We start from the raw sequence: 11,036 nt of genomic DNA, 5'->3' as shown, positions 1-11,036 counted from the left end.
GGACTCCGAGAAGAGGTCTGGAGGGGGAACTGATGATTGAGGCCCGGCCCTCTTCCCGCCTCCTGAACGTTAGGGACATTTCACTGTGAACTTGGCTGCCGGGCTGGTAGATGCCAAGGTAAAGGCCATGCAGATGCGTGGGAAGTGGTTGTGGTTAAAGTGCTGCCTTTCGTCCAGCTGTTCATCCCGGCCGTTACCATCCTCTCAGCGATGTTTGTTCGAACTGCCTTTCTTCGGTAATTCGATATGTGCAACATAGGCACCAGGTTCCTGTAGTTTTTCCTTCCGGTTTCATCATCAACTAGTTCAAGCTTTTTTTTCTCGTTTTTCATTGTGACTATTTTCCTTGGATCCATGTGGTTTTATACACACAGTGTTTCATTACCAAGTGTGCCATTTTCTAGTTATCTTTTTTTTTTTAACCTTGTTTGAAACTAGCCTACAGACTACAAGCACTGAGGCCAGCTTCACTATTACTTTTCCTCTCTACGACCACCAAGATCGGTGTTCCGATCCGATGGGAAAGGGAACTGGAGGGTCAGGTTGTTTTCAACATCTAACTTTACCTTATTCTAAAACGGGCAGCAACAGGCTGGTATCTGCAGCTATGTCATTATCAGACACTGCCAGGAAGCATGGAGGCGACCTACAGGAAAAAAAAGGGTGAAAGCTCTAAACCAAAAAGTTGATTCAGTACATCCACCTGCATGAACCCAGGTGGAAGGCTCCCAAGCCCAGGTCCTGAGATATAGGAAAGGCGAGTGGCAGCTGCAGGTATTATGCTGACCTGAGCTGTCAAAGTCTCTCCAGGTTGCTCTTGCATGCAGTTGGAGATAGTTAACTTTTTCTTACTGATTTCTGGCTTAATTGCAATGTGGTCAGAAAATGTGCTCTTAAGATGTCAATTCTTACAAGTTTATTACAACCAGTTGTGTACTCAATACATGATCACTTTTCATAAATGTTCCATTTCCATTAGAAAAGAATGTACATTCTATCGTCATTGAGAACAGTGTTTTATAAATGTTAGACTAGTTTGTTAATCAATTGTTAAAATCTTCTATATCCTTACAGACTTTAAAAAATCTGTTTATTGTGTCCATTATTGAGAGAGATGTGGTAAATCTTTCGCCCTATTTGTGGGCTTGTCTTTTGCTCCTATAGAGGATATGTGGTTGGGTGCCTATAAATTGAAAGTTCTTTTTAAAAAATCATTTTTATCATTATGGAATGTCCCTTTTTGTTTTTATTAACTCTAGTTGCTTCAGGGTTTTTTGATCTGCTAGTAAGTAGATTGTATTGTTTGGCCCTAATTCTCACCCTTACATTAGTTACACCTTTTACGTTCACACTGTTTGCTATGTAACTTGATAATGCCTGCCTACCATGAGTTGACCTGCTCTGCTTTTGACTTTGACCTCAAGACATCCTTTGAAGCAGAGGCTTGAAATGGGCTTGCCCAGTGGAACTCTCTTTCTTGGACATTTTCCATCACCATGAGACCATCCTCGGCTAACCTGGTTGAGTGACACATGGAGCAGAGTTAGGTCACCCCAGTCATCCTAGCTGAGGACAGTCTAGAGCTGCAGAACAGGTAGTCAGTCAGCTCAGATGTGTGTGTAGTAAATGCTTATGTTTTTGTTACAGAGGTTTTGTCTTTGGTTGGTACATGCCATATCCTGGTATGAAATAGTGTATATATATATACACACACACACACACACACACACATACACACACAGGTACTATATCTTTTTCCTTCTACCTCAACAAATCAACTTCTTATAAGGAGCATATGGTGGGTTTTGATACTTTAATCTAGACAATTTTTGTGTTTTTTAAATTGGAGCATGAAGTCCACTTACATTAAAAGGAATTGTCTACACTAAAAAAGAGAAAGATGCAAATTGACTGTACCATCATGATGCCCACCAGCCAATCTGGAGTGGGTATGCAAATTAACCCAACAAAGATAGCAGGCTAATTTGCATACACAGGTGCTGAGTGGCCAGGGGTGGGGCAGGACGCTTGTGTCATCGCAGGCTTTCCGCACCACCCCAGCCACTCCAGGCCTCTGGGCAGCCAGCGTGGGAAGGCGGAAAGATGACTCTGGGCTGAGCAAAGGTGGAAATATGGAACCAGGGGAAGGAAGGCCCATTCTTGCATGAATCTTTGTGCATTGGGCCTCTAGTAGATATATAAAGGGTGGGCCAGAAGTAGGTTTGCAGTTGTGAGTACTCAAAAAGCAGAGTTAGTAAAGCTATTGTAATAATCATAATCTGCATGTCTTTTTCCATACAAACAACTGTAAACTTACTTTTGCCCCACTCTGTATTTAGGTTTAAATCAGACATTGTTTAAATTAAATCTTCATTGTTGAGAATATTACAGATGTCTCCCTTTCTCTCCTCTCCCCTCCCCCCATTGCTCCCCTCCACCTTGTTCCTACCCCACCCCAGGCCTTCACCACCCTATAGTCTGTGTCCACAGGGAATACATATATGCATATAAGTTCTTTGGTTAATCTATTTCTACCCCCCATCTCCCCTTCCCTCTGAGATTCATCAGTCTGTTCCATGTTTCCATGACTCTGGTTCTATTTTATTCATCAGTTTATTTTGTTCATCAGATTCCTTGTTCGTTTATTTTGATTTTTAGATTCAATTGTTGATAGATACTTATTTACTGCGATTTTATCCATATTTTTGATCCTTCTCCTTCCTCTTCCTCTTCTTAAAGAATATCCTTCAACATCAAGGCAAGACCCTCCACCAGAAAAAAGATTATGACTTGCTGATGGCTCATTGGTGGTTAGCATTATTTTAGCAATAAAATATTTTTAATTAAGGTGTGTACATTGTTTATTAGGCATAATGCTTTTGCATATTTAATACACTACAGTAGAGTATAAACATAACTTTTATTTGCACAGGAATCCAAAAAATTCACCTGACTTGCTTTATTGCAATATTCACTGTGTTGTGATGGTCTGGTACCAAACCTGCAATGTCTCCAAGATATGCCTGTACTCACTTCCTTTACTTCCTTTCTTTGATGGATTGCTGTCCTTCACGGCCTCTTGTCTACTGTCTGAAAACTGTGGCTTCATATTTTTCCCCAGATTTTTAGTCACTTAAAGTGGGAGATTTACTGTAGTCCCTGTTACTCCATTTTGGCCAAAAGTGGCCACTCAGACTCTGTACTATTAACTACAACACTGGAGTCCTTTTCACAAAAGAACAAATTGGGGCATAACAAAGTTTTCAGGGGTAGAGACTATTGCCTGGGATCAAGTCCTTTAAGACTGTTCTTGTTTGTTTTTAAATACATTGTTCTTTTTCCCCAAAATTCCACACATTCTCTGAAAGTTCCTGAGTATGAGAACAACATTCTCCTATCACAGTGGGGTGAGAAAATGCCGTAGTGACAGTTATATGTCCCCCAATATCTGTTTTTCCTTTTTTTAACGAGTAAGAAAACCCTGTCACTGAAATACCATGTTCAGTTTCTGTAAATGTCCTTAAAAAAAAGGGAAGCATCCTTCTTTATTCCTTCCTCCTTCCTGTTAGCTGGAATCTGAAGTAATGAATGTAGCTTGAGCTGCCACATTGGACCCTGAGAAAGCAGCCCTATGCTGCAGAGGAACAGCAAGGTGGATAATGTCTGGGTTCTTAGTGACATTGTGAAGCCACATACCATATCATTTGTTCTTTCTACCTTTGAAATTTTTTGTTGGCAAAAGAAACAATAAATTTGTTTTATTCCAGGCATTGCTCTTTTGAATATTCCATTATTCTTAATTGAGGCTACCCCTAACCGATTCCATATGGGAGAGGATAGAAAGGAAAGGGGCAGGTACTGTGTGTGTGAGTCACCTGTTAGTCAAGGATTGTATTTTTCATATATCTCGTCCATACCTCTAAGTTCTCAAGTTATTTCAATAGCATATTCTACTTTAAAAGATACATCGTCTGTATATATTATCTAATGTGATGCTTTCAGCATCTATTAGTTGGCTAGTGCAGAGAATATGGTCCTGTTTTACAGCTGAGAAAACAATAGTGAGTGGTGCAATGACCGAGATAAACACTCAAGTTAGTGGGAAGGTGGCATGAAGCTCTAGTCTTCTGTGCTGAATTAAGTACAGTATCCTAGATTATGTATGTAAAAAGAAATCATTTTTTATGGAATTTTCTGTAGAATGGTAACATTTAAGGGAGTACTAGATCCTGATTGTTTTATTTGTCATTGCAGCAAAAGGGTGAACCATGGAAGAGGAGAAAAAGCAGGAGACAAGATCGAAAAGGTGTTCTTCATGCATAGAAGACAATTGCAATCACGAGTGCTATGTCACCTACATTACTGGCTTATACAGCTGTCAGTGGGAAGGCAAACTAGAGAAGCAATCTGGACGTCGATTCTGCTGCTGCTCTTTGGTATAGAGAGATGTGGAAATATAGACCACACTTCCTGAGATGTGGGGAACGTGGGCTGGTCCCTACCACCATGAGGGCTCATTATCTCCCGAACCGGGCATGCTTGGGCTCTAGTTCTCCCATGAAAGGTCTGCCGCAATCCTGGAACCAAAGTTAACCTTACTGAAACATGTGCTTGTGTTCTTTCACTGTTAGTCTTCACTTCTCCTTTTCCTTGCTACCTCTTTTATCATTCATTTATTCATTCACTCACTTTTGCTTTTATTCACTCAGTTGAACCTTGAAGAAAAAGTGAAGTTTAAGTTCATTTAGATGTTTTTGTCTAGGGGATTACAGGAATGTCTGAATATTTAATTTTCTCTTCATTGTGAGTTTTCCAAACGAGCTCTGCTTATGAGAAAGAAAGAAAAAAAGCAAGTGGGAAACAAAGTGCTCTTTTATTTATTTTTATTCTTTTTAAATGTTTTTTTCATGTATTTTTTTAAGAGAAAGAGAGAGAGGAAGGGAGAGAGAGAAATATTGATATGAGAGAGAAACATCAATTGGCTGCCTCCAGCATGCACCCAGATGGGGGATTGAGCCTACAACATGAGCATGTACCCTGATCGGGAATCGTACTGGTGACCTTTCAGTGCATGGGATGACGTTCAGCCAGTTAAGCCACACTGGCCAGGGCAAGGTATTCTTTTATTATTGGTCAGGCTAATGCCTGATTTTCCCTAAAGAAGAACTCTGATAAGCCTGAGTGGTGGCATGTGGCCTACCCTCACCCCATGGCAGTATTCAAGGTAAGATGTTGGTGGCCTGGACTCGAGAAGTGATAGTAAAGATGGAAAAGAGTGAATTGATTAAAAAGATATTTATTATGTGGAGATGAAGTTGTCACACGAGAGCTATAAAGAAGGGCATAGAGCAGTGGTTCTCAACCTTATGGCCCTTTAAATACAGTTCCTCATGTTGTGACCCAACCATAAAATTATTTTCGTTGCTACTTCATAACTGTAATGTTGCTACTGTTATGAATCGTAATGTAAATATCTGATATGCAGGATGGTCTTAGGCGACCCCCGTGAAAGGGTTGTTCGACCGCCAAAGGGGTCGCGACCCACAGGTTGAGAACCGCTGGCATAGAGAGAAAGCTAAAGGGAGGCTCTGTGGGAATGATGACATTTAAGGCAATGTGGCATAGTTGAAAAATCCCTGGACCAGAGCCTGGGGTATGTTTGAGTCCTAATTCCAGCTTTGCCCTTGGGCTGGTTATATGAATTGAAGTAGGTAATTCTCACGGCCCCATTTCTACTCAGGGGAAGGAGTCGAGCATAGAGCATAAGAGCTAAGATCTTGGGTCTGGGAAAGATGGCCTGGATTCAATTTATGGCTTCATCACTGACTACCACCAAATTGGAGCTTTACCACTACAGGAACTTGGGCAGATTAATTAACATTCTGGTGCTTTGGATTCCTCAATAGAATAAGGGAAATGATAGCAATAGTCCCCACCAATAGGATTTGTCATGAGGATAGAAGAGATAATATGTGGAAAACACTTAGAATTGGGCTTGGCACACAATTAGCACTCAATAACTATTAGCTATTTTTATTAATATGTTGGAGTCCTTGCCTTTGGAAGTGATCTTCCACATATATAAATGATTGTGCAGGCATTCCTGACTAGGAGGAATAAGGTAGTCAGAAGTCAAGAGATAGTGAAGCACAGTGGTGTGCTTTCCATCCTCTGATACTCAGAAGTGGCAGTTTAATGCTATGAAACTTGTTATGTTTCCATCTTTTTGGAATATCGTTTCTATGTTTTCCATTTTATTTTTTTTCTTATTCACAATCACCCCATGATTTAATCAGGGTAGGGATTAGTCTACCTATTTTTAACACAGTAAAAGCAGTGTCCCTAAGAGACGGATTTCTTATTTTTGCAATACAGGTGTTAGGATTATAGCTCTGCAATCAAAACCTAATGTTCTCAACGAGGGTTTTGCAACCTCTGACATGGCTGGTTTGTAACATGATTTTCAGTGTAGGGGATTGCCTTCAAGCCTCAGTTTGACTGTCCTCCATCCTGGCTTTGGTCTCACAGATCTGGTCAGTATCCTTGCTACTTGTCTGTTTGATCTTGAGTCAGTTACTTTATCTCGCTGAGCTTTAGTTCTTTCTTCTGAAAAATGAGGGCAATAATACCTAATATAAATGGCTATATTGATAGATAAATCAATGAAAGTAGCTTGTGACGTCCCTAGCATTGTACTAACACAAAATAGCTACTCAAAAAAAGCTTTATTTCCTAAGCTGTATATGCCCTCTTCAAATGTGAATAGGTAAATGACTAAATTAACTGATGAACAATGAATTAATGAATTAATGAATGAGTCATCAAAAAATTAGGTAGATAGAGAATTGTATAAATTCATCAGATAATTGTTGAGAGCCAGCTGCATTTAAGGAACTATGCTAGATATTAGCAATACAACGATGTTAGAAGTTCCTGTTCCTCAGAGTAGAAGCTGTCACAATAAATACAAACATAATTTCATTTCAGTGTAATGTTATAATAGGCTTGTACAAAATTCCATAGGGGTCAAAGTAATACAGTGTTCACTGCAGACTGGGAGAGTAATGCATGGCCCTATACCTATACAGAGCTTTGGCAAGTGTATACAGATATTGCTGAGGTAGCATGGATAAATGGAGTTAAATTTGACTTTCATTTTTTCTTCCCAGGTAGAGCAGTTATTTTACCCATTTCTGGTAATTGCATTTTGCGTGTCTGTGGTTTTGCTGTTCGTGTGGATAGAAACCTCAAATGAATATCATGGCTTTGACTGGTGAGTTTCACTTTTTGTGTTTTCATTTGTGAAAGGGCTTTTTGGTCTAATAGCCACCTGGATAGTATCTGAGGTTGAAAAGATCCAATGTCATAAGAGAGAAGGTGGGCAAAATTGTGCTTTCCACACTTGGTGAATGGAAGCCTGCCCTGGGGTGGGGTAAGGATGCTGAGCACTCTCTCCTATTATACTTCCCGGTCCACCTATGTTCAGTGGGACCAAATCTGGCCAGCCCTGCCCCCTATCAGCTCCTCCCATCCCAACTGGGGGCGGGGCAGGCCAGCCAACCACCCACGTCCCTTCTCCCCCCCTCTTCCCCCATTGGCCCCGGTGTGGGGGCAGGCCGGTCGGACCCCACCCATGCATGAATTCGTGCACTGGGCCTCTAGTTAATAATAATAGTGGCTATGTACCAGTTTTCAACTTTTGAAAACATACAACCACCCTTTGAAATAGGTGTACCATTATTTTCCCCATTCTACAGACGTGGGACTGAGGCACAGGAAGGTCCCAGAGATAGTGACAGGAGTTCGATACAGGCCAGTAGTTCTCAAATATGAACAAGCATTGGAGTTCCTTGGACAGCTTGTTACAGCGCAATCTGCTGGCCTCACACACAGGATCCATGATTTAGCAAGTCTGGGGTGGCACCCAAGAATTGGGATTTCTAACATGTTGCAGAATTCATTTCTTAGTTCTAATAATTTTTGGTAGAATTATTAAGATTTTCTATATTGTGTCATTTGCAAGTAGTGACAGTTTTACCTCTTCCTTTCTAATTTGGATGCTTTTTATTTTGCTTTTTTGCCTAATTGCTCTGGCTAGGACTTCTAATACTATGTTGAATAAAAGTGACAAGAGTGGGCATACTTGACTTGTTCATGATCTTATAGGTAAAGCTTTTACCTTTTCACCATTGAGTATGCTGTTAGCTGAGGGTTTGCTTTTAGTTTCATTGCGATGTAATTGGCATATAACATTATAAATTTAAGGTATACAAAATAATGATTTGATATATGTATAAATTACAAAATGATTACCACAATGAGTTTAGTTAACATCACCTCACATAGCTCCAAATGTTTTTTCTTGTAAATGATAACTTTTCAGATCTACTTTTTTAGCAACATTCAAATATACAATATCGTATTGTTAACTACAGTCATTATGCTGTATATTATATCCCTAGAACTTATTTATCTTATTACTGGAAGTTGTACCTTTTGACCGCCTTTGCTCAATTCTTTGACCCCTCACCCCTGGCTCTGGCAACTACTAATATTTTTCCTGTTTCTATGAGTTCAGTTTCTTTAGATTTAAAGTCATATAAGTGATATAGATATAGACATAAGTGATATCATACAGTATTTATCTTTCTCATCTGACCTATTTCACTTAGCATATTGCCCACAAGGTCCATCCTATGTTATTGCCAATAGCAAGATTTCCTTCTTTCCATGACTGACTAATATTTCTTTCTCTGTGTGTATGTATTACATTTTTTAATCCATTCATCCATCAGTGAACACTTAGGTTGTTTTTATGTTTTTGACTGTTGTAAATAAAGCTGCAACAATCCTGGAGGTACAGATATCTCTTCAGGATAGTGATTTCCTTTCCTTTATGTACATACTAGAGGCCCGATGCACGAAATTCATGCAAGAGTAGGCCTTCACAGCCCCAGCAACTGCCTTGGCCCTCTCAGCTGTGGCTTCATCTGGAAGGTTGTCCAGAGGTCATCGGGACGGTCGTTCTGCTGTTCGGCCATTGCATATTACATTTTTATTATTATAGACTAGAGGCCTGGTGCACAAAAATTTGTGCACTCGGGGGTAGGGGGTCCCTCAGCCCAGCCTGTGCCCTCTCGCAGTCTGGGACCCCTCGGGGTGACCACTTGCTGGCTTAGGCCTGCTCCCCGGGGGATTGGGCCTAAGATGCCAATCAGACATCCCTCTGGCAGCCCCGCAGCCCTTGGGGGATGTCCATTTGTCAGCGGGGAGCAGACCTAAGCTGCAGTCAGACATCCTTAGCGCTGCTGAGGAGGCAGGAGAGGCTCCCACCACCACTGCTGTACTGGCAGCCATCAGCCTGGCTTGTGGCTGAGCAGAGCTCCCCCCTGTAAGAGCACACTGACCACCAGAGGGCAGCTCCTGCATTGAGCGTCTGCCCCCTGGTGGTCAGTGTGTGTCATAGTGACCAGTCATTCCCAGTCTTTCTGCTGTTAGGGTCAGTTTGCATATTACCCTTTTACTATATAGGATAGAGGCCTGGTGCATGGGTGAGGGCCGGCTGGTTTGCCCGGAAGGGTGTCCCGGGTCAGGGTGGGGGTCCCGCTTGGGTGCCTGGCCAGCCTGGATGACGGGCTAATGGCTGTTTGCAGCTGGTCACACCCCCTTCAGGGTGGGGGTCCCCACTGGGGTGCCTGGCCAGTCTGGGTGAAGGGCTGAGGGCTGTTTTCAGGCTGGCAGGAGACTGAAGCTCCCAGCCTCTTTTTTTTCCTTTTTTTTTTATTCTGGGATTTATTTACCTTCTATAGCTGTCACTGGAGCTGAGAGCCGGCTCCAGCTGAGGCCCGGCTCCAGCTCTGAGGCCGTGGCTGGCTGAAAGCAGGCATCTGGGTTTGTTTAGCTTCTATAATTGAAACTCTGTTGCCATCACTGGCGCTCTAAGCTCTGAGGCCCCGGCTGGCTGAAAGCAGGTATCTGGGGTTTGTTTAGCTTCTATAATTGAAACATTGTTGCTTCTGGAGCTCAGAGTTGGGCTGCGGCAGGCAGGGAACCTTGGTTTCCTCCATCATTGGAGCAAGCAAGCCTCATGTTCGCTTCAGCTGTGTGGCTGCCGGCCGCCATTTTTGTTGGCAGTTAATTTGCATATCCTGCTGATTAGCCAATGGGAAGCGTATCAGATGTATGGTCAATTACCATGTTTGTCTATTATTAGATAGGATGGGGCATGCTGACACCAGCTGCTGCTTGTTTAAGAGATTTTAGGACAATCTGAAGCCTGAGCCAGAACAGGCCATTCATATGGAAAAGCTGCTGCAAACAGCTTGGGTGGGGCTGCAAGTTGGATGAGCCCAGGTCTCAGGGAATCACCAGAGTGGAGAAAACAGTGTGAGCCAGGATGATGGAAACTCAGATATGGCTGCCAGTCAGCTATGGGATCAGGAAGGTCCCAGCACAGGAACAATGACCCCTGTGAGCACCTCCATCTGGGAGAAAGCTGCCCCTGAGTTCCTGCCCCAATGCCAGACAGTCCAGTTCCTCCCTGTGTGTCTTTGGTTCCCCCAGTGCTGCTGCCAAGTGCTGGAGCTCAGAGGGATTGAGTCCAAGTAAGTCCATGTGCCAGCATGGGGGACTGTTTAGTCCCCCCAAGTGTGAGTGGAGTAGACTTGTCTCCCCATTCTTTGCTATGTGAAGGTTCCCAGTGCCTCACAACAACATATCTTTTCTCTCTCAGCGTTACTGTCAGCTAACAATTGATGCTGATATAGAGCATTGTGGTATGTGGGGTATGAATTGGGAGAAGATGCCGGACAGCTGCATGTTTTAGCTGTGGGAAGGAGGGAGAAGGTCCTATTCTATTTCTTTAAACATAAGTGCAGAGAGTGTAGATTTAGTTGAAGAGATTGCCCTAAGAAGGCTGTCTCGGTTGAATGAGAAAGCTTTCATCCAACAGGGGTTGTGATCATGCTGCTAGAGGACGGTAACATAGTGGCCCAGAGCAGGGATAAAACTGCTTGAATATATGTAGAGTGAGCCTA

General features: G+C 42.4%; 1 protein-coding gene and 2 non-coding genes across 3 annotated transcripts in view; 1 reads left to right on the top strand and 2 right to left on the bottom strand.

Moving 5' to 3' along the window:
- Nucleotides 1–422: 422 nt before the first annotated feature.
- On the bottom strand, nucleotides 423–539 carry LOC111826513. Its single transcript, XR_002829854.1, has one exon. It is a non-coding gene; the product is annotated as a small nucleolar RNA SNORA61 (small nucleolar RNA).
- Nucleotides 540–744: 205 nt separating this feature from the next.
- On the bottom strand, nucleotides 745–861 carry LOC111826512. Its single transcript, XR_002829853.1, has one exon. It is a non-coding gene; the product is annotated as a small nucleolar RNA SNORA44 (small nucleolar RNA).
- Nucleotides 862–4,268: 3,407 nt separating this feature from the next.
- Nucleotides 4,269–11,036, top strand: part of GDPD4 (glycerophosphodiester phosphodiesterase domain containing 4) — a 76,102-nt gene continuing 69,334 nt past the window's right edge. Inside the window, exons 1-2 of the mRNA XM_023755924.1 lie at nucleotides 4,269–4,436; nucleotides 7,170–7,273. Of these exons, the coding sequence (XP_023611692.1) occupies nucleotides 4,269–4,436; nucleotides 7,170–7,273 (272 nt within the window). The remainder of the gene's footprint in view (nucleotides 4,437–7,169; nucleotides 7,274–11,036) is intronic.

This window comes from Myotis lucifugus, unplaced genomic scaffold, assembly GCF_000147115.1.
Source record: "Myotis lucifugus unplaced genomic scaffold, Myoluc2.0 scaffold_86, whole genome shotgun sequence".
Lineage (NCBI taxonomy): Eukaryota > Metazoa > Chordata > Mammalia > Chiroptera > Vespertilionidae > Myotis > Myotis lucifugus.
This window is presented reverse-complemented; position numbering and strand designations above follow the sequence as displayed.